This window comes from Archocentrus centrarchus, chromosome 13, assembly GCF_007364275.1.
Source record: "Archocentrus centrarchus isolate MPI-CPG fArcCen1 chromosome 13, fArcCen1, whole genome shotgun sequence".
In the NCBI taxonomy this organism is placed as follows: Eukaryota; Metazoa; Chordata; class Actinopteri; order Cichliformes; family Cichlidae; genus Archocentrus; species Archocentrus centrarchus.
Genome location: NC_044358.1, coordinates 22,911,740 through 22,936,321, shown reverse-complemented (window position 1 = coordinate 22,936,321; position 24,582 = coordinate 22,911,740). Strand labels below are relative to the sequence as shown.

Genomic DNA, 24,582 nt, shown 5'->3' with positions numbered 1-24,582 from the left:
AGTATAAAGTGCCTTGAGGTGACCGTTTGTTGTGATTTAGCGCTATATAAATAAAATTGAATTGAAAATTGAATTGAATTGTGTAGATGAAATTAGTTTCCTCTCTAATGAGGACTTTATGTAAATATTAAATATAACTGGTATTCAGAAAACTAATTCCTCATCATGCAATATCCCAAAGCAGCTCAGTTAGCTCTTAAAGTGTTCTAACTCAGTTCACTTCAATTTTATTTATATAGCGCCAAATCACAACAAACAGTCGCCTCAAGGCGCATAAACATCATGTTTTACTTTTGCCCTACAGTGTGTCTGTTAATTGCATTATTGAAATTAATTCACATAATATGCATTGCATAACATTCTGTGCCATAAAATAATCAAAATGACTTTTGAAACCACTTGAATGGATCTGTGAGTTAAAATCTCCATCTTATCTGCACAAACGAAGAAAAAGATGCATATTTTACATTTCCTTGGTATAGGGTATCATATTTTATTTTATTTTTTATTTCAGTCTTTCTATTTGAAAAATGGACTATGAGCTGATATCAGCAGTGTGATACAGTTGTTAATAGTGCTAAAAAGATTAAGAAGTGTGCAGGCCCTGGTTTGACTAGACAGTGCATAAACTCACAGAGCTAAATATCAAATATTTCTTTCCAAAAGAAACTAATTTTGTACATTTAAATAGGGGAAAAGTTACTGTCCATAAGGTATTGGGCATCATTTTTCATCAATTTTGAAGCTAGTAATGAGACTTAGTTGGAGGCATTTTATGAAATATTTGGGTTCATGCAGTAGCTAAAGGTACAATATGTGCATTGTCTCCTCCCTTTGCACTACCCCTGCTCCTAACCACTGTAGCCTCATTAATGGACAGCCCAGTGCCCGCTCCGATGTCACAGTGTCATTTGGAAACTCTGTGTCTTTCCCTTACACCGCTATGATATGAGTCTGGACCTGACACCATTAACCATTTTGTCCTTGCTTTAAGCATGGTTTATCTAGTTGCCGTGGCGATGGTGACCTTGCAGCACATTACTGTAGTACTGCAGCATAAGGTGTTGTGTGAACAAGGAATGAGTATAGAGACAGCAAGAAGGAGAGGTAGAGGAGGCTGAGACAGTGGGCGAATAAAACGAGGACAGCTACTATTAAAAGACTAGCCACATTCACAGAGTTGTTTATGTCACATGATACTCTGAGAGCAACATTAGCAGAAGGCGAGCAGATTTCTTTGAAGAATAAAGACTTGGGAAAGAAAAAGCAGTAAAACACTGAAGCATGCGTGTGTAAAGAAAAAGAAAAGGAGAACAGGTGGAAATTAGAGTAAGACAAATGAAGAGGAATGAGAAATACTGAAATGGTATCATGGCAGGATGCCAGTCATGCTTTGAAAAGTCAGCTTTTTTACTCCCTGCTTTCCCCTTTGATTCCTCCTCTTGCGTACCTGCCAGTTCTCACCTTGATTTTCCCCTCTTACTACCAGACACCAACCTCTGTCTCTTACAGACTTGTACTAATTGCTTCTGTTTGCCTCCCATCAATCCTTTTCCAGCTTCTATCCTTTTCCTGTCACCACCTTTGGTCTCCTTTACTCTATTTGTCTCTCACAGCCTCCCCACCCCATACACGCTCTCCCTGATGTGCCTATCAGTATAAAGGGCAGCTCAGGTCGTTTATAGATGATATCCTGGTCAGCCGGTGATGCGGTGTAATATGAAGCGTCCAGCATCTGCTTTTTGCTGCTGCTGCAGTCAGCGCCCTTTAACCTCTCACATTACTGAATTTCCCCTCCCTTTTTTCCCATTCCTCGCCTCTTACACACTAACTTCTGACTTATTACTTGTAGTGTAAACTTATCGCACAATTACATTTGAGCCCAAATATAAAAATTCCTGTTTCTAACCTGCCACATTCCCAACATCTTAAGGGAAAGAGCATTAAAAAAAAAAAAATCAGATTCTGAACTCTTGACTGAATTTGTAACACTTGAAGAATGTCTGAATCGTCAACTTACTGCCTAAACAAACAAGACCTCTCAAATGCTAGACAGCAACTCCAAAGGCACTTTAGCAGATCAGAGTTTACCTTGTGACTCTCTTGGGGAATTTTGTTTTCAAGCATATTATATTCTCTTAGTTTGCAGCAAGCTTCTGTTTCTCAGTGAACTGCGTTTGATAGATCATCTGTAGGAAATCAAACATGAAGGAACCTCTTTCTGCCCTTTATTTCTGCACCTTCATTTTTTCCTTTTCTGGAAGTCATTCAAGGTGAATAAATGACTCAGATCTTTGGCCTGTGTTCACAAAAATTTTCCTCATTCTTCCTCTTTTTGTCGGTTTATTAGTCTCAGATGCAGGGCTGGATGTTGCTTCGTTTAATAGTGCAGTTCCATGTGTGTTATGCTTAATAGTGCAAATAATATTAAAGTATGCAGCTACATCAAAAACTAAACAAACAAACAAAAAACTACTGACATCATTATGAACAACTGTCTTTTGATTGGCTTGCCATTTTGATCCAGACTTCCTCAACAGTTAATTTCCATGACATTTTGCACGGACATTTATGCTGCCAGGAGGACGAATCCTGCTGGTTTCACTTTTTCTATGGCAGTGTCTGTAGGGTGGCATTTGCATTTTTAAGTGAAATGCCACAACTATTAGTTGATATTGATGTGCAGCTCAGCATGACTTACAATAAATTTGGTGATCTTTTTATTTAGTGTCAGGCCAAAATTGAATCCTCTTCTACTGCCACCAGCTACTTAACATTCAACCTCCTATTAATCCCTATGCCACATATGACTCTATACTCGAAGCTTTCAGGTTGTAGCCTACTTTGTGTTCTTCACATCTGACCAGCCTGTGGTTGCATGCAAATAAACACTATGTGTGGGGCTCAAATCAGGGATCGTATTTATTAAATGCATCAGAAACCATCAGCTATGTTCTTATAAATATCTGACTTTTTATTAGCTTTTTGTCCTTTAGCTGCATTTGGAAACAATGACCAGTGGACAAAAATGGAAATCTTGGCGCAGATATCTGGATAGCAGAAAGCCGCAAAAAAAAAAAAAAATATTGACTGTTGTCCCCAGAGTCAAATAAGGCTGAGTAGCTCATTGGTTCACAGATTTCTCCTTAAGTTGAGGGCAATTTGAGAAGCATTACATGCAGCTCCTCACAACCATAACATGACCATGAGTCTTATTTTTGTTTGAGAAAGTTGCCAAATCAGTGTTGGCTTTATAATCTTATAAAACTGTTGCAGATTTTATAAGAGGATCTTATTAGTCAGTATTTCTGCAACAGGGGTGTGACTCCGGGCTAAATCAGTGTGTTTTTCCTGGACAGTTGTCATAAACATGAAATAATCCAGAGTTGGGCCAAATGAATGGCACCATTTTACCAGGTAGATTAGCACAAGATCAGATGGCTCTCTTTAAACGAGGAGATACGTGAACCCCGGTGACACTCGGCATTACAGTCTGCTTTGTGCTGACCACATGTCAACAGCTGAGATTGGTATGGAATGAGACAGAATATTTAGCCAGTATTTTATCCTTTTTGAGAAGTGTGTGTGTGTGTGTGTGTGTTGCAGGTGTATTTGTCTGGTTGGGGTTTGAAGGAATTGGGGTGTTAGGCGTTTGTGGGTGTGTAACTCCCCAGATTTCTCCACCTCCCTCTCCTCTCCAACTTATTACTTTGGCTAGTTGATCTGATGGTGTAATAATATCTTCTGCCTCAGGCTATGGGAAATGGCCACATGCATTATTCACACATGCTAAGATGCTTATTGATGACTACTTTATTTATATATTTCCTCTGTGCCGGAGTCATTTCTCACATTTGTTACCTCTTAGTTTTAATCCTGTTTTGAGGTGAGAGTCGACTAAGGTGCCTCACTCCCTCTTCGGTGTGGAACTGGCACTAATAATGCATGTAAAAGTGAAGCCCCATTAAATCTATATTATTTTGTCATAGCTGTTTCCTTATTACAGAATCCAAAGAAAACATAAGTCTTAACTGAAAACTAGCATGCCATTGCCTTAGGACCCAAGGGTGAGTTTGTCTAATCAAATCCATGCATATTCTCAAGCTGTTTTGCTTTCTTTTAATTCATGCTGCATTGTAAATTAGGCATATTCGCTTTTATATCTAGAGAATATGGTAGAGTTCAGTGCAACTGAACTGTGGGTTTGTGCTCTGATCTCTCATTTACTTTCTTCTTAGACCAAATAGAACAAGGCTTTTAACCAGGAGATGCAGGTTCATTGTCCATGTGGGAATACAGGTTTTTATGCATTACACTTATTACTCTGTTCTATTGCATTACTACTTTCGTTTTCACTGCTTAGTTAGGTTTCAGAAAATTATCACTATTGTCCATTTTCTGGAGAGGTCATCCACAAGGACACAGCACTAAATTATAAACAGAATATAGCGATTATCAAACATTTATACCTTTAATTTGTTAAAAGTAGTTACAAAAACAATAAAAACAAATGTTGAGATTGAGAATTTTTAATAGGATTTAAAAAAAAAATTTTGTAATGTGTGCTAAAAACATTGAAAGGAACACAATTACAGAATTATTATGGTTAATTGATAAGGGATGATTCTGCAGCAGAAATGTTTGCAGGACTCAGGAACTCTTATGAAAGCCGTTATCAGTGAACATCGTTTGGTGCTTCAACCACAAATGCAAGTTAAAATTTTACCATTCAAAAAATGTATACCAACAAGTTGCAGAAACACTGCCACCTCCTCGGGACTAAAGTTCATTTCAGAAGGACCAAGGCAAAGAGTTAAAATGTCCTGAATGATACAGATTTTGGCACAACATATGCTGCCTTCCATCAAATAGAAGATTTTGCTCTGGGAGGATTCTGACTGTGTGAAGCAAAATGAAATTATCTGTGTGGCAGCCATAATCAGACATGGATGAATTCTCTAAATACTAAGAAAAGATACTTCAGGGCTTCCTTTATTTCACCCTTTACCATCAGATGCAGTAGTGCATGCTTAATAAGAAGAAAGAAGATAATGGCTTCCCAGAATTCAGTCATTCAATGAAACAAATGATTATCTTGACCATCCATCCATCCATCCATCCATCCATCCATCCATCCATCCATCCATCCATCCATCTCATACTATAACTTACAGATATGATGATATGTTTTGGACATGCACATTTTTTTATTCCCATGGGTGAACTGCAGATATGCTTTTTTATTAAAATCTGCTTAGTACCAAGCACTTCCGTGGGTTTAGTGATCTGTAAATAAATAGCATGAATACATACATCAGTATATTAAGTTTAAGGTTTATCATCAATTTGAGCATTCCTGTATTGTCAAACTTCAGGATTATCATTAATTAATTTTACTTCAGTCACAGATGTTGAAAGCCCTAAAAAAGACAGGAGGTACACTGGATCATCTCCTCAGTGGGAAGAGAAAATAGGTATCAACGGAATGAGCAACTAATCTCAGTGTGACAAGTATTTTATTTCATTTTATACCGTAGTAATGAGGTAATCTTTTTCAGATGTCCATATTTTTATAGCCTGCAATAAAAAAAACAAAAAACAAAACAAAAAGACAACAGGGTAAATTTTCTGACATGTTCATCTTCAGAATGTTGTATTTCCAGCTACAGCAGACTCATGTCTACAGTATCAGCTGTCCCAGAGTTACTCCATTATTACCCATGAACATCACCAAATGCTTTGTTTCCTACCTGGAGATGCACTGGAGGCTGTTACTGCTGGCACCTTCAGTTGCTGCTTGTGGGTCTCTTTGCTTTCAGTTATATCATATATATATATATATATATATATATATATATATATATATATATATATATATATATAAATTGAAAAGCGTACTCTGTTGGATTGAGATCCCATTTATTTGCCTTGAGAAACTCTTGGGTTGCATTTGCAGTATAGGTCATTATCCACTTGCACTTTGTGCTGTCTGATCAGTTTTGGAGCTATTGGTGGAATTGGAGCAGACAGCCTTGTACAGTTCAGAATTGATCTTGCTGCTTCTATCAGCAGTCACATCATCAATAAACACTAGTGGCTTGGCTCCATACATTGTCTCCACCATGTTTGACAGAAAATACGGTGTGCTTCAGATCATGAGCTGTTTCTTTCCATTTCCATACTTTTTTTCTCCCATTATTCTGGTATAAGTTAATCTTGTTTCATATGTCCAGGTAAATTTTTCCCCCGCAGAGCTGTGCAGGCTCTTTTAGATGTTATCTAGCAAAGTCTAATCTGGCCTTCTTGTTCCTGATTGTAACTGGTGGTTTGCACCTTATTGCAAAGGGTGCATATTTCCATTCATGAAGGCACCTCTTGATTGTAGATATTGACAACAATATAGTTACCGCCTCACACATTCTTGACTTGGTTAGATGTTTTGAAGAGTTTTTTTAAACCAAGGAAAGAATTTGCTGTTATCCACTATAGTTGGTTTCTGTGGTCTTCCAGGCTTTTTGGTATTGCTGAGTTGACCCATTCATTCCTTCTTATTGAAAATGTACTAGATTGTTGATTTGGTCAGTCCTTAAGTTTTTGGTGTCTCTGATGTATTTATTTAGTTTTTTCAACTTAATGACGGCCTGCTTCTTTGGACCTCATATTGAGAGTTCCAGTAAAAAGCTACCAGATGCAAGTTTAACACTTGGAATTAACTCCAGATCTTTTATCTGCTTAATTTATCATGAAATAACTAGGTAACATGCGTCACAGAGCCATAAAACAATTGACAACTGTCCAATTACTTCTTAACCTCTGAAAATAGGGGAATGTTGCAGGAGATCTGGGGGCGGTGCCACTGGATTGGCAGACTAAGGGTGTTTATTCCCATCTTCAAGAAGGGGGACTGGAGGGTGTGCTCCTCACACTCCACAGCCTTCGTGGGAAGGCCTATGCCAGGGTGCTGGAAAGGAAAATGACTCAGTTAGTTGAACTTCTAATTAGAGAGAGCAACAATGCAGGTTGTGGAACGCTGGACCAGTTCTTTATCCTCTCAAGGATTTTTGAGTATGGGTGGGAGTTGGGCCATCCAGTCTACATGTGTTTTGTGAATCTGGAGAAGGCATTTGACTGCATCCTTCTGGGTATCCTGTGGCAGGTGCTGCGGGAGTATGGGCATCTGGCCATTCAGTCCCTCTATAACTGCAGCTGGCAATAACTCTGACTCATTTCCAGTATGTATTGGACTCCATCAAGCACTTTAAATTACCCACAGGGGCCAAAGAGTAGGACAATAAAATACATAAAACAATTCAAAAAATACATACAAGATAAATAATACGTATAAAATACACAAAAGAATAAAACACAGTTTACAGACTCAGCATCTAACCTGGTGTTAAAAACCAAAGAAAAGAGGTGTGTTTTTAAAAGAGATTTAAAATGAGTGATCGATGTGACCTGTTTAACATGCAGTGGCAGATCATTACACAGATTTGGTGCTGACACAGCAAAAGTCTGGTCCCCTCTGAGCTTAAGCCTTACGCCACTGATCTGCCAGCGGATCTGCTGATCTGAGAGACCGGGTGTGATAATACGAGTATATCAGCTCAGAGAGGCAAGTGGGGCAAATTCATTTAGAGATTTAAAAGCAAATAAAAGAATTTTTAAAAGGATCCTGAAATGAACAGCCAGCCAGTGGAGTGAAGCTTAAATAGGTGAAATATGCTCATGTTTGCCAGCACCAGTTAAAAGACGCACAGCAGGGTTCTGGACCACCTGTAGCCGAGCAATAGAGGATCCGCTAAGCCCCATATAAAGTGCATTAGAGTAATCCAGCTGAGTGGTAACAAAAGCGTGGATTACTGTCGCAAAGTCTTGCCTCTGGGGAACTGGCTTTATTTTGGCCAGCTGCCTCAGGTGAAAAAAACTTGACTTGACTGCAGCCTTGATGTGGCTATTGAGCTTCAGGTCCGAATTTATTTTGACTCCCAAGTTTGTGATTGCTGGCTTAAGATACAATGCCAGAGAGAACCCAAAGAGGTCACAGAATTCCTACCAAAAACCATCACCTCTGTTTTTCTCTTATTGAAATTTAGAAACTTTAGAGTCATCCATGTCTTAATATGATCTGGCCACTTAAGTAATGGTTCCACAGAATTGGAGTTCTTCCTTTTGAGAGGCGCATATATCTGGCTATCATCTGCATTGCCGTGGAAATCAATCCCATGTTTTCTAAGCATGTGGCCCAATGGTAGTAAATAGAGAGAGAAAAGAGGCGGGCCTAGAACCACGCCCTGTGAGACACCACACACAATTGGGGCAGTGGAGGACACAGAATCACAAAGTCCGATACAGAACATCCTACTTGTCAAGTATGACTGAAACCATCTCAGTGCTGTGCCCCTGATTCACCACCCACTGCTCCAGTCGAGAGATTAAAATTTTATGGTCCGCTGTGTCAAAAGCAGCAATTAAATAAAAAAGAACAAGAACAATACAATCACCTGAGTCAGCAGCTAAAACGATGTCATTAAAAACTCTTAAAAGTGCTGATTCAGTGCTGTGCAGGAGTTTAAAACCCAATTGGAAAACTTCAAGAATATTATGTTCATTTAAAAAGGTCATTAGTTTCTCAAGGATTTTTTTTATATAAAAAAGGCAGTTTAGAAATAGGCCTGAAGTTAGCCAAAACTGTAGGATCCAGACCAGGCTGCACAAATGCATGTTTAAAATTTACAGGGACCACACCTGAGTACAGACAGCTATTTATACAGTACTATTAAGCACAGCTGGCCCAATAGTGAGGGAAACCTCTTCAAAAAGACAAGGAGGGACTACATAATTTGGAGAATCTGAAGGCTTCGAATGACCAACAGTCTCCTGTAGAAATTACATCACAGGCTTAAATTTGTCAAAAACAGCAGAACAGGAGAAATAGACTGAGGGGTCATTTGCAGGAGGTGAAATAAGAGCTGCTGTAGAAGTGACCTTATTAATAAAGAAGTACAAAAATCATTCACAGACATCGGAGGAGGCCTCAATACAGTCAGATTTTGGTGGATTTAGAACACTACTGATGGTTTTAAACAACACATGAGGCTTGTGACAGTTTGAGATGACAATATTTGAGAAATATTTAGTCTTAATCTCTCTCACAGTTGACTGATAGTGATGCCAACAGTCTTTTCTCCACTTCCTCTCAGCTCTACCTCACTCACATATGAATGAGCGGGTCATGTCATTCAGCCAGGGCTCAAGTTTAGATTTTTATGCCTAATCTTTAATGGACCCTCACTGTTGATAGCAGTTAGGCAGGTATTATGAAACCATAAGCTCATCTCCACCGTATCATCACCCACACGCTCAGGAATGATACAGTTCTGTATGAAAATGGCAAAGAACTGAACAGCAGTGGAAGGGTTCATAATATGGGATCTGCAAGCAGCGGGCTGATGTCTGACTGCAGAACAGCCCAGCCCAGAAACCTCAAACAGGTCAGAAAACACTGCCTAACAAATCTCCAACTTAAGAGCTGACAATTCATGTGTCAAAACAAGATCTAGTGTGTGTCCATGTTCCTGAGTGGGACCAGACATGGAATGCACCAGATTCAATGAGTCAGTGACGGTTAAAAAGTCCTTTGCAATAAGGTGGTCAGCACAACACACATGGACATTAAAATCTCCATATAAAAGGACTTTAGGAGGCCGATAGACCAGAGCACACAACACTGTGTGAGAGCAACCCAGTTCAAACAATACCAATTCAAAGCTGTGAAGGAGGCCGGCAGCCACATATGTTTACATTTAAACTCACTCTTGTAGACAATCGCTAGACCTCACTAGACCTCCTGATATTCAGGGAGAGTTCATGTGGCAGCAATCATTTGGTAGGAGTTCCGTAAAAAATGCTGGACTGAAGTTTTGTTCATTAGTGATCAACCATTCACCAGGCCAATCCTGGCAGGAGCCGGCAAGTCCGGAATGTCAGCTGTCTGAGGAACCTGACACAGGTGCCATAGATTCCCAATGGGGACGTGGAGAGCAGGGGTGGTGGGGCAAGGACACCTCATCCAGGCTGACAACAGATACCAACCAGGTGTTGACAGAGTCCAGCGAGCGCTGGAAGGTCAAAGCCTCGATCTGGATTTAGCTCTAGAAGCTGAATAATAATGCTTCAACCCAGCCTTCAGCCTCACCATAACACTGCTGCGTTTACTCTGGGAGTGGTGGCACCTTTGCCGAGGAGGTGCTGGGGCTTGGTAAATTTGGCGACCACAGCATTGGCAATTGTGAGTAGCAAGTAACACAAGGAGCAAACAAACATACAGCGTTACAGAGATGCTATATGGTTTCATGTTGACTTGATGTGTGTGTGAGGATGTGGTCCTCTTGACTTCATCAGATGGCAGCCTCCAGCTCACAGTGCAGCGGTTCACAGCTGAGAGTGAAGCAGCAGTTATTGGAATTAGTGATGAGCACTAGTGATGGGACTACTACAGAAGCTTCAGAGTGGGTGTCTAGAAATCCAGGAAGTCTTTAATGAAGTGTGTATCGAGGCTTGCTGTATTAAGGCGAGTCACGTCACTGATGACGTCTAAAGCCTCACTGGTTCTGGTAGTACTTTGAGTGTTGGTGTGATTTATGAGCATTATAAAGTTCAGTGGATCCCCACAAAATTTGTGTGTTAGTATTAGTGTTGGAATTTCGCTAGTTTGCCTGTGACATAGAGGAGCTTGTTTTCATGAAGCCTGCTAAAGGTGAAGGGTTTGCCCTGTATGGCAACATTTTGAGCTGATTTTACCTAGTAAGGTATTACACATAATATGCCTATAAATAATGAAATGTGTCGCTACTATAATATTCACAAGTCTTTTTTTTTTCATTCCAAGGTGAAGTGTTTGTTGTCTGCCAAGCAGCTGGGATAGAACAGCAACACCTCATCTATAGGTATCATCTAGGCAGAGATGCATATATCCAAGCCTATACAGGCTTGCTGTGGGATACTCATGCATCCCTGCCTCCTCAGTACCATATGAAAGGCTTTTCTCTAAAGATGGAGTGGTTATTTCCAAAAAGAGAAACCAACCGAGTCCAAGCACAGTAGAAAAATATAATTTCTTAATGAAAATGAGTAAAGTCACCATCACCCCAGCATTTATAAACACGATCACTGTCCCACAGCATTTTTAATATAAACATTTCATGTCCTACTGGATTCATTTAAACACTGACGGAAATCATTTTTACATTAATCACATTAATCAAAAACACATTCGATGAATAAATGAATCGCACAAAATCAAGTTAAGGTGTTTTTATACCAATTCTTGGCAGTGATTACTCCCATGCTGACAATATTGCAAAAGACCCAAGAGGCCATCACAAATAGCTGAAATGCAGTAAAGGTTTTGACCAGCAGGGGGGTTTGTGTGCACATGAAGCCTCGAGAAATTAGCCTTTTTTTGAACCAGTTGGATAGAATGCTTCAAGGCTTCATAAAGCTTCATCTGACCATCACTAATTAGCACCTCTAAGTCTGAGGCCATGGCCCTCAGCTGGAAAAGGGTGGAGTGCCCACTCCATGTCCCTATCCCGGGTGGAGTCCAGTCATTTGAGAGTGGCTCAGACCAGAGCTGCTACTCCCCCACATCGAAAGGAGTCAGCTGAGGTGGTATGGCATCTGACTAGGATGACTCCTGGGTGCCTCTTGGGTGAGGTGTTCCAGGCATGTCCTACCAGGAGGAGGCCATGGAGCAGACCCAGCACACGTTGGAGAGATTATATATCTCGGCTGGCCAAGTAACGCCTTGGTGTTGCAAAAAATGCTACCTCACATCTTGGGTTGCGGTCGTTAGAGAAAAATAATATGATGTTAGAATATATCTTGATACAGGAAAGTTCAGGAAGGAAGACTGGGTGATGCAGAAACAGTAGCCCTCTCTGTATTTGTATATTGTCTTATAGTTTTTATACTTATTTGTTTTTTCTGTAAGCACGAAGTACCGCAGCAATTTCCTAATGCTGTGAACCTGTTCACCCATATGGCAATAAAACCTTCTGATTCTGATTCTGATTCTGATACATTCTGCTGCCACTTGCAAATATCTGCACTGCCCAAAATATCAGTTTTGGGCTTAAAAAGTAGTTCACAAAGTGACTGGCCCAAATAGGAGCAATCAGTTCTTGACCAAGTACTTTCTTTTTTATATATTTTTTCCCTTCCTATCTCATGTTGCTCTTCATTTTTCCTCAAACGGCCATTTTGTATCTCTTGGCCACATTGCTAGACTAGTGATTACAGATCAGAAAAAAGCCAGTTCTTTGATGCTCTATCACTATTAAATATCTGGCATCATTAGGGGTTTTTGTGACAGCCCAGAAAGATAAATGCTTTGATTTATTACATACACCTGAGAGTAGGTTTTACAGTCATGCTCAAGACTTAATGTCTAACCATTCTCAAAAAAGCAAAATTGGCTTTAGTTTACTTAAACAAAGTCCAAATCATTTTCTTTTTCATGTTTTTACATTTATGTAGTGTTTAAGTGATACTTTGGTGTGTGGAGTTGCTGATATTAAGCTCAAATGCTTCTTAAAACTTCATCACATCACATTATCAGTGCTGCTCTTTTTTTTTTTTTTGTCTGACTTGTTTTCATGTACTACTGTAAATACAAATCTAACCCCACTGAAGTTATAACACGCTTTAGAGGTAAAGAGGGATTACCTAATACTAAGAATGCATATTTAGGAACAGAACCTCTGTATGATTCACAGGCCATCATGAGCTACACTGAGAGGTTGCTCTAAATAAGGTCATTGTGAAGTTACCAAAGGATTCCTGTCTGGTTGGCTGCTTTATATAAACATCCTACCAGTTTTGCATGATAGCAATGTCACAAAAACATTTCATCTCTTATAGTGAGGGGCACCTAGAAGTGATGTAACCACTTGTGGCATATAGGTTTTGGGGCACTTCCAGTAAGCTGTTGGAGTTCTGAGAGAAAATCTTTCAGCATCTAGTTTTGTTTGAATTAGAGGCTTTATGGATCATAAATGAATGAAAAGTAAAGAGAAGAAGTATGTCCCAAACCTCTCCCTGTTTCATAGTGACCTTTATTAAGTCATTTCCTTGTTTGTCCTACCTGACAATGACGCTGGACCCATCTAGCCTGCTGATACTCTAAGATTAAGAGTATCAGCAGGGATGGGCAGATTGTTAAATCACTGATCAATACTTTGATACTCAAATGGTCACCAATTGCTACTTGGAAGTACTGGCTGCAATATTTCACAGTATAGAGTTTCTTGATTTTTGTGAGCTGATTTTTTTTTAACATCTATTATAGAGATCAAGAATTCCCAGTGAAAGTTAAAAGTGTGTTTTCATTTTATTTATTTTGTTATCATCCACTTGTCATTCATTATTTTCCTTTTGTTTACAATGCAAATTAAAAATATTAATTAATACTATTGCACACCACACACACAAAGATGCACAACATAATTGTTCCTCCTCCAATTTCTATCTGCCCCCCCTCTCTTCTTCACTGTCAACCTCTGAAATAAATCATCTGTGCCTGAATGCTTGAGCTTTGCTGAACCTTCCTGTAAGCAATATGGTGTTTGATTTTCCAGCTGAGCGCATGGTAGTCTCTGTGAGGGCTACTGTGAAAGAACGTGTGCAACAGAATGAATGGGAGGCAAGTTCAAATGAAGCTTTGTGTATGTATCCAATTGTGTGTGTGTGTGTGTGTGTGTGTGTGTGTGTGTGTGTGTGTGTGTGTGTGTGTGTGTGTATGAAAGAGTATTAACCTTGTGTTTGTGAGCACGCATATGCAACAAGCACTGTTACCCTGACACTCTTCCCTCCTTCTCCACAGAGAGAAGTGCCTTCATTCGCTGACCCCTGTGGCTGTTTGGCTCCACTGAAGCCGCCTGTGCCTCTGTGCTTGTCCATGTCTGCCGGAGCTGCCAGCCACACCACGAGCACCAGGACTGCCATGACTGCCAACCTCATCCACTGAGGCTGTCTCCACATTACTGACACCTCCCTCCTCCCCTCCATCTCCTCCTCTGTCTGCCAGCCAGACCTCTCTCCATCCATGCCACTCAGCCCTCCTCTGTGGAAGTCAAACACTCCACCCTTCTCTGCAGACAGAGCCCTGTACTGAAGACACAGAGCTTTTATCGGCTCGTTTGAGCAGAAGAAGATTGTCTCTTTGCTGTCCCCTCCAACAGCCCCTCTCCCCCTTCTCCTCCTTTCTTCTCTCCTCCACCATGCATCTTTTCATCATGGGCCAGCCCGATCGATAATGCATTTTGCCATTCATCTCACCTGACAGTTCAGCTGAGGACCAAGCAAGACAGAGAGAACTGGTGTGCATGGTGTGTGTGTTTGAAAGAGAGCTATAACAACACAGGTCTCTCTGGCCATCACCAGCCTAAGCCCTGGGTGACAGGTGCTGGACGAGCCCTGAACAGACTTTTAGGATGGGCCACAGGTGGTAGATGAGCCCAAGGCCTCTTAGGCTTCAATTCAGAGTCAGACCCTGGGGAGAAAACCTGTAAAGTTTGACTTTTTCCCATGTCCTTTATCTGTTCTTTCTCATCATTTGTCCCACTGTTATTAGAAGCATACAGATATAGACATAACTGCATTTGCCGGATAGCTATTGCTCTTAATCAACCCCTCCTTCCTGGTTTGAAATGGCGGTGAATGTGACACCGATCCGGGACACAAAGTGGCTGACGCTGGAGGTTTGTCGGGAATTCCAGAGAGGAACTTGTTCACGACCAGACAGTGAATGCAAGTTCGCCCACCCTGCCAAGAGCTGTCAAGTGGAAAATGGCAGAGTCATTGCCTGTTTTGACTCTCTCAAGGTGAGTATGACAAACACCTGTGATGTTCATTCATCACTGCCCTGTTTTTGTTTTTTTGTTTTTCTAGCTTGCAGTGGTGACAAGCATTGTCTGAGAGTTAGTAATACAAGAACTTATGAATCAAACTTATTTGGGGATTCACTCACTGGTGCAGAATTGATCCATTTTTTTAATCACTTGAAAAATACAAGAAAATGACATTTATTTTATTGCCATGTTTCTTATGACTACCATGTGGTTATGCCTTGGCGGCAGTATGAACGCAGAGCTTTATAAATACTTTTAAAAGTGTGTATGTGTGTCGTGGTAAACTGAGATGAGGCCGTAATCGCATTAACATCTGTGAATCAGACTCAGAGTTTCCTTTGCAGGCATATAACTTTGGTGGAGGACTGTTGGTTGGCGCATTGCAAAAGATTCTGTGTGATCGTCACATCAACAGGCTGCATGGGAAATAGAGAAGTAGGACAGCATACTGTGTAATTCACGTTTGTATGTAAGTCTATGGGTATATGTCTGTGTGTGTTATTTTGAGGTCATGCAGCACAGTGGGGTGTTCTCAGAAGGCTCTGTAATTTACTGTCTATTTTTGCCCTGGCACTGAGACAACACACTCCCACTATGCAGCTCCTCTCTCAGAGACAGGGGAAGAAAAATCAAACAGCAGAGTAGATGGAAAGAGGGTGGAAACTGGAATGGACTGAGCTGAGAAGTTGTGAAGAAATGGGCCGAGAATTATTTATCTGATGCTTAAAACAGATCAAAATGCCGCAAGCATGAGTAAAGTTTTGTTTAAAACTTCCATAAGAAATGATATGGATATTTATGTTAGCAGCTTGTTGGCAGCTTGTCTTCTAATCTTGATCTGTGTATATGCTTTCAACCAATTTGACTTTATTACATTTTGCAAGAAGCATAACTGAGATGCTTTTGTTGTAAGTGTAAGTGGTATGGAAGGTAGACAATGGTCAAAAGTTTGATACTGGCAAGTGGGGATACTGGAGAGGTTTTTTTTCATCTTGACTGTTAGAAATGTTAGATCAAGGCAACTAAACACTTTGGTTAGAGAGGTTTCTGATTATGATCCAGTTTTGAATAAAATTAAATCTAGAGCCATGAATGGTGATTAGTGATGATGTTTAATATGTTTCCTTTACTGCTGGCACCACCATAGTTTGGCATGTTAGCATACAAATGTTTGCCAAGGAGAACTAAATACAAAGTATAGCTGAGACTGATGGGAATGTTAATAGTTTTAAAATAGAACAAAGTCAGTCCAAACAATGTTCAGTCCAAACTAGAAACTTGGTGCTTGTTTGGTGATTCTGCAGGAAATCACTAAAGAAGGTACAAAAAAGGTACAAGGTACAATTCACCATACAGCCATAATGTTAGCATAGTCAAAGAATAAACACATCCTGTCTCATGTTTTTTGGCAGTATACCCTGTATATTGTACTGCATATATTGTAGGTGAACGAATGAAAACACAAACATTTTGATATCTCAAATATTAATTTGACAGGGAGATATAATCTAATGAAATAATCTAATAATCCAAGCTTTTCTTGCAAAACATATGTGCTATAAAACATAGTTTCTAAAGCGACAAAGTCAGATCTGAACTATATTGCCAAAAGTATTCACGCACCTATCCTAAGCATTGAATTCAGGTGTTCTAATCACTCCCTAGGCATGCAGACTGCTTCATTTGTAAAAGAATGGGTCGCACTCAGGAGCTCAGTGCATTCCAGCGTGGTACTGTGATAGGATGCCACCTGAGCAACAAGTCCAGTCATGAAATTTCCTTGTTAATAAATATTCCACAGTCAACTGTTAGTGGTATTATAACAAAGTGGAAGCAATTGGAAACGACAGCAACTCAGCCAAGAAGTGGTTAGCCCACATAAAATCATGGGGTTAGTGAATGCTGAGGCACATAGTGTGCAGAGGTCACCAACTTTCTGCAGAGTCAGTCGCTACAGCCCTCCAAACTTCACGTGGCCTTCAGATTAGCTCAAGAACAGTGCATAGAGAGCTTCATGGAATGGGTTTCCATAGTCAAGCAGTTGCGTTCAAGCCTCACATCACCAAGCACAATGCAAAGCGTTGGATGCTGTGACGTAAATCACGTCGCCACTGGACTCCAGTGCGGTGGAGACTTGTTCTCTGAAGTGACGAAACACTTCCCCATCTGGCAATCGGATGAATGAGTTGCGTCTGGTGGTTGCCAGGATAACGGTACTTGTCTGACTGCACTGTGCCAAATGTAAAGTTTTATTGTAAAGTTATATTTTAGTTATGGTTTTGGGTTGTTTTTCATGAGTTGGGCTCTGCCCCTTAGTCCCAGTCCAAGGAACTCTTAATACTTCAGCATACCAAAACATTTGGGACAATTTCACGCTCTCAACTTTGTGGAAGCAGTTTGGGGATGGCCCCTTCCTGTTCCAACATAACTGCGCACCCACCAGTGCACAAAACATCATAAGAATACGATGAGCAAGTTTGGTGTGGAAGAACTTGACTGGCCTGCACAGAGTCCTGACTTCAACCTGATTGAACGCTTTTGGGCTGTCATGGGAAGTCACTCAAGTTCACATGCGTGTGAAGGTAGATGAGCGGGTACTTTTAGCAATGTAGTGTATGTGACGCAGCAATGCAGTGATTAACGCTATTGTCTCAAAGATGGCCCTGGGTTTGAATCTGCCAGCTGCCCAGGTTCTTCCTCTTGCTGTCAAAACATGTTAGGTTAAATGGTCATTCTAAATTGGCTGTAGGTGTTAGAGTGTACATATGTATATACTGTTTCTTTCCCCTTCCCTTTGCAACAACAGCTGGGACAGTAAAAGGATTGTTTAAGAAAGTGGGTGGATTATCAAAATACATAACAGTTATAAACACTCATACACATTGAGCATGCAATTAAATAGGCTGTAAAGGCTGGCCAGTGGCAGCATGTGTCATGGCTGAGAGCCAAACATAATGACTGAGCCTTTTGTTCTGTATAGAAAGATCATCAAAATGCACATAGATATGACAAATACAAGACACAAAATCAAAACACATATCTCAGACTGCTTTCTCATTACTTTATATGTTCTAAATGTGCTGGATACAACACTATAAGTGAAGTAAATCTTTGTATATTGGCTCTAGTAGGCAGAGTGGTTCTGGATCCCAGAGCTTTGGCTACTCTGTTGTGCACATCTTGTAATTTGTCCCCTATCTGATTGGCAAGCAGGGTGTTATTCTGCGTAACTGGAGACCTGAGCTGGAAGTCAGTCAAGCAGTCCAGGCCTTGGTTTATGCCTGGGGATGGATTTCTTGTTAAGCCAGGCACTGTGTTATTACAGTTATGGGCTGTTTGGTTGGAGCTAAGGTGGCCTGCGTGGGTTTAGTTGGTACAGGTAAGAGGAATGGATAAGTGGGGAAGCTGGGGCATTGCATGGATCATGAGAACAGACAGACAGACAGAGCTGGAGAGGGCAAGAGCAGCCGCAGCAGGGAATGTGCAAGGAAGCATAGCACTATGCACATAGCCCTTCCCTGCTCTCAGTGCCAGGGCATTCCACAGTCTGCCTCCCTTCCCTGCCTTCATGACAGAATGATAGATCTGCTTTATCTGCAGATGAATTCATAATACATAGCTAGGCATGGAGTGGGGGCAAAGGGATAAGGGAAGGACAGGCAGGAGGATGTGGATAGAAAAAGGAGAGTGAAGGGATGGATGGTGGTAAACGTGGCTTCCCACTCCTGGATAATTTTTCATACCACCTGCCCTTCATTGCTTTAGAAATGCAGGCTAGCAAAGGAAGGGAGGCCCTGTAGCAGCAGAAACAGAAAGATGTGTCGATAGCTTCCTTCATTTGTTCATCATCTTTTTGTATTCGGATAGTCTATCTCAGATTCAATAAACATATTTTATTCTCACATCAGAGCCTTGTGAATTCTTACCAGTTGGTGTTTTTATGCCAATATCCTTTTTTTATATCTAAACTTCCATTCAGCCATTCAGCGATGTCACAAAAATAGGTGTTTGTTAGCAGTGAATGTGGTGGAAAGTTCCATTTCATGGGGGGTGTAACAGAGGATGGAGTGATAAAGGCAGACAGGAAATGAGTCAGAGGCAGAGGCTCTGTAGGACTGACCGATATTACAGTGAGACTGACCCTCACAGCCTGGAATCACAAAAGTAACAAAAATAACATCTTTGTAAAGACATAAGGAATCTGTCTAGGTACACAGTGCAACTTCAAAATGATTTTATTTAGTGTTTATTTGCTATTGGAAGGGATACTAATGCGATGTAACAGCTGCTTGAGCAGTCTTGTAGCATCAAATGTATCTCAGCCATCACTCTGTGCACAAGTAAACACTGTCCTTTCCAGAAAAACAAAAAAAAATCAAACTCTTCTCTTTTTTTAAGATTTTCAAATGAGCCAGACTTGTCTGCACCTGAGTTCTCATTTTTAACAGTGAAATTCTGTGAGTTAGTGTTCATGTTAGTGTTGACTTTGTATGCAGTTGTGCCATATCGTAAATTTTCTCCAGTCCGTCTGCCAAACACAGAAGTAGCTTGATGTCGTGTCCTGGTGCAGAAACTCTTATGAAGAAGAGTGTGGTTGATGAATGCACCTTTAGAGGTTATGGCATTGGAGTGACTTTGCACTTCCTGTACTCTGAACTGTCAAAATTGTTTATATTTAATCAGGTGATTTTTCTCCACCCTCAATCAAGTATTTTCTGCAACTTAAATGCAACCAAACCTTCGCCAAAGAGATGCCAGATTAGATTGTAGATTTCACCCAGGGCATGGGTGCTAAACAGTCAGTTTAGAAGGCTCAGACAAACAACATATTTTTTATAACTGTTAGAGAGAAATGGTTAAAGTGGTGTATGCTCATTCTTTTTTTCTCCTGCTGAAGGAATTCAACAGCTTGTTGCCATTAGCAGCTGGACACAAAGCTGGTTTCACTGCAAGTGAATAAAAAGCAAATCTGGGGGTATTTAAGCTCACGAAATACAATAAACTTACCAATGGGCTGTGATGGGAAGCAGGTGAGAGTGAGCCAAAAAGCCAAACGGGGCTCCACTGAAGTATAATAGACTGGCTACTGATGACTGTGTTAAAATTATCTGACAGTGAGTTGACTTAACAATTTCTTCTCATTAAAATTTCTGTTTTGTATTTTCTCTTGTAAAAGCCACTTTTCTCTATGAGAAGTTTAGAACCGTTTAAAGCCTGTGAGTGTTTAATAACTACGTTTGAAGCAAGCAAACGATGCACTGTTGAAATTAACAGGTTGGCACTGCTTTGATCATTTATTTTATTCTTAAACTATATACAGGGGTTGGACAATGAAACTGAAACACCTGGTTTTAGACCACAATAATATATTAGTATGATGTAGGGCCTCCTTTTGCGGCCAATACAGCGTCAATTCGTCTTGGGAATGACATATACAAGTCCTGCACGTCAGAGGGATTTTAAGCCATTCTTCTTGCAGGATAGTGGCCAGGTCACGACATGATGCTGGTGGAGGAAAACGTTTCCTGACTCACTCCTCCAAAACACCCCAAAGTGGCTCAATAATATTTAGATCTGGTGACTGTGCAGGCCATGGGACATGTTCAACTTCACTTTCATGTTCATCAAACCAATATTTCACCAGTCTTGCTGTGTGTATTGGTGCATTGTCATCCTGATACACGGCACCACCTTCAGGATACAATGTTTGAATCATTAGATGCACATGGTCCTCCAGAATAGTTCTGTAGTCCTTGGCAGTGAATGCGCCCATCTAGCACAAGTATTGGGCCAAGGGAATGCCATGATATGGCAGACCAAACCATCACTGATCCACCCCCATGCTTCACTCTGGGCATGCAACAGTCTGAGTGGTACGCTTCTTTGGGGCTTCTCCACACAGTAACTCTCCCGGATATGGGGAATTGTCCACAGCCCAAGATTTGCGCTCCTTGCACCATTGAAACCGACATTTGGCATTGGCACGAGTGACCAAAGTTTTGGCTATAGCAGCCCGGCCGTGTATATTGACCCTGTGGAGCTACCAACGGACAGTTTTGGTGGAAACAGGAGAGTTGAGGTGTACATTTAATTCTGCCGTGATTTGGGCAGCTGTGGTTTTATGTTTTTTGGATACAATCCGGGTTAGCACCCGAACATCCCTTTCAGACAGCTTCCTCTTGCGTCCACAGTTAATGCTGTTGGATGTGGTTCGTCCTTCTTGGTGGTATGCTGACATTACCCTGGATACCGTGGCTCTTGATACATCACAAAGACTTCCTGTCTTGGTCACAGATGCGCCAGCAAGATGTGCACCAACAATTTGTCCTCTTTTAAACTCTGGTATGTCACCCATAATGTTGTGTGCATTGCAATATTTTGAGCAAAACTGTGCTCTTACCCTGCTAATTGAACCTTCACACTCTGCTCTTACTGGTGCAATGTGCAATTAATGAAGATTGGCCACCAGGCTGGTCCAATTTAGCCATGAAACCTCCTACACTGAAATGACAGGTGTTTCAGTTTCGTTGTCCAACCCCTGTATATCAACAATGGACATGAGGAAGTTTAGTTTTACTTTCACAGTGTCCTTATGAAGATTTTTCATCATGTACGGAATATATTTAAGGCCCAAATAGAATTTGTTATTCAGTGTTTACAAGAAGTCTTACAAACCCACTGAGGAAAACAACATTACACAAGAAAATTCAAAGTAGTCATGGATATATATTAGCAGCTGTTACTTTGTGTTGTTAAGGAAAATTTTCTTATGAAGCAGACAGTAAATGCACAGTGCCATTCTCCTCTTATTGCTGGTAGAACTTGAGGTTTGGGGGAAAAAAATTGCATGAAAGATTAGGAATAGAGAAAAAAGTGATGTTTAGGTGTAATGTTATTTGTAATCGTTCCGGCTTACCTTTTCACTGAGTGAATGTCAAGGACATTTAATTATGCCTTCTTGAATCTGCGGCCTCTCCTTGCCATGTTGCGAATAAATGTGACAGAGAACACAGTGTGTGCTCCTCTCCAATCTTTCCTTCTTCCTTGCACAATGTAATGAGACGCTGATATTTTTCATCTTATCATTATTTTTATTTGTAAAAACTGTATATTATTGGTTTTGGTTGAGTAAACTAATTTGTATGTTACATTGAACTACAAGTATTTTGGTGGCCTACATTCAAGTTGGTAAAACACACGGTGTAAATACAGCATGTCACAATTTTAACACTCTGTAAGCAATTATGTTCCTGATGTACTGTTCAATAATGGGCTGCTAGATGATTTATGGTAATTAACCAATCAGGCATCAGAGGTTTCAATTCTGTCTCTTTGTACAGAGCAAAAAAAAAAAAAAAATCAGCTTATAAAGAGTGTATTTATAGAGGGACACTGGTTTGATTTAATTTGACTGGCTCATTGTATGCAAAAGTATAGTTGCCAGGATGAAAAAAGCCAGACAAACACAGACAAAGAGAAAATTCAGCAATGAAAGATCAAACACTGTTTGAAGTACTGTAATGCTTTTGTCTCATGATATATGGTCAGTGTGGGGTCTGACTTTTATTAGGTAAGGACATATTTAGATTTGGCAATCCAGGGGATGTTCATTTCACACTCGGGCCAGCGACCACTGATGTGTCACAAGACTTGAGCAGAGAAACTAGACAGTCAACAGCTGAGCAGAAAAGTGCTATTCCTTCCTGGATCTTTCCAAGCAGCAGTATATTCCCCAAGATGCTGTTTATTAGACCCAACAAAGCCAAGTTCTCAACCGAAAGCTTGGCCTGTAAATGTGCTGTTATTGTCTGAGCTTAATGAAATCCTGCAGCCGTTTATGTATATTAAATGTACCACGCTGTTCTAAGTTTCATTGTGCATTACTTTGAAGGTTAGGATTATACTAGTGATTCCATGTGTCCTTGAGTTCTGGTGACTGCATTATTGCTATAACACAGGGAATCCCTTGCTATCATCAGACCAATGCCAATGTGTGCTATTACCCTTGTAAACACAAGAGTGCCCGTTCAAGTCTATAATGGCAATGATAGAGTGGCTCAAGCAACAGCAATGTAATTAAAATGTTTTCTTGAAATTGTAAATGCAAGAAGCACAAGTGCTGTAGACACTGAAAAAAAAAGCGCAAAGGCCCATTTTAATATTCAAAAAGGTAGTTGTTAACAGTATCACTGGAATGTGGCTGTAGTCTACAACAAGGTCTGGTTTCTGCCAAATCCCTACTGTGTAAGTCATACATACATAATCAGATTAAAAATAGACTTTGATGTTCCAACCAGTGGGGACTAAAGAAGCACATTGTAATCAAATAAGATGCAGTATTATTATATTTGTTTAAAGTTGCCCAGAGGACCTTAATAATTCATGCAAGATTGTCAGAAGGAAAACAAACACTTTACAGCGTTAGTAAACTCATTATCCTCTGAACCAACAACAATGATGTATTTCTGTTGTAAAGCCCTAGTGTTTGAATCAATACTGTATGCTTAGTTTGCAATAGAGAAACATATTTACACAGTGATCACCCTGTCTCCCTGTCAGAGTGATCAGTGTTTAAAAGCTACACTTATGGACTCAACAATCATACGTATATTGTCATGTTGCAGAGACACACAAGCTAGCAGCATTTGGAAGGTATAGTGACCCACATAGTTATATTGTATACCTCAAAGTCCTTGAATTTTTTTTTTTTTTTTTAAAGTAAGGAGGTGGACAAGCACAAGCGAGAGGAAAGCAAAGAGAACAGATAACAGCAGAATAGGCAATATATTGAGATGAGAGCCCAGCAGAAAACAGAAGGAGAGGTGTGAGTGTGCGTTAGTGTGTAGTCCACAGAGGGATGCGGTATATTGGATAAGAACTCTTTGAAAGGGAAACGTACTCCAACAGTGTTAATCTGCTTTGTATCTGTATTCTCCTGTCATGCTCTTCGCTCTCATCCTCTCCTCTCATTACTTCTGTTAATCTGTCTCTACTCAACCCGTCCCACCCTCCATCCCCCTTTTCTCCCCCTTTCTTCTTTTTACCTTCCAGGCGTCCCAGACACTTTCATTTCCATTTCACACAAAGTGATTTTATCTTTTATCACTTTTCATCATATTTCGGTGAGACGTTTGTTTGTCTGGATTTGTCCTTTTATTTTCACTCTGACCAACCAGCAGAAAGAAGTGAATCAGAATTTCATGATGGACAAAACTTAAGTGCCTTTGTTGAGTCATCGGGCTTTGGCCTGCAGCGAGCCGGAGTTATAGTGTTTTATTTTTACATTAGTTTTATTCCATTTCAATTTTTTTGCTTCAAATTTAGTTTTAGTTAATTTCCAGGTTGTCTGCTCATTTCACTGTGGTTATTTAAGTAGTCTAAAATGATTGTACATTTTTAAACATTTAACATATTTTGATAGATTAAATCTTTTTTTGGGCTATTGCATGGGCAATCACGGGTGAGCAATGTTAGGAGATGCCGTGTCATGACATTTGGGAACTCCCATTATGCTTCGTTATTACACTAAGTGAGAGCTAGTTAACCTAGATTGCTAAAATTAGGAGTTATTCCCATTAGACACCGCACTCTGTGGCAAACATGTCAAGGGCTGCTCTACTGCAGAAAATTACACTCAAATAAACTGTCATTAAAAATTTATACCAAATGA

General features: G+C 40.3%; 2 protein-coding genes across 2 annotated transcripts in view; one reads left to right on the top strand and one right to left on the bottom strand.

The window, feature by feature from the left end:
- Nucleotides 1–14,007, bottom strand: part of LOC115790469 (succinate receptor 1) — a 58,307-nt gene extending 44,300 nt beyond the window's left edge. Inside the window, exon 1 of the mRNA XM_030744277.1 lies at nucleotides 13,896–14,007. Coding sequence (XP_030600137.1) covers nucleotides 13,896–14,007 — 112 coding nt within the window. The remainder of the gene's footprint in view (nucleotides 1–13,895) is intronic.
- Nucleotides 1–24,582, top strand: part of LOC115790657 (muscleblind-like protein 1) — a 64,803-nt gene that overhangs the window by 4,731 nt on the left and 35,490 nt on the right. Inside the window, 1 exon segment of the mRNA XM_030744527.1 lies at nucleotides 13,886–14,885. Within this exon segment, the coding sequence (XP_030600387.1) occupies nucleotides 14,712–14,885 (174 nt within the window). The 5' untranslated portion in view covers nucleotides 13,886–14,711.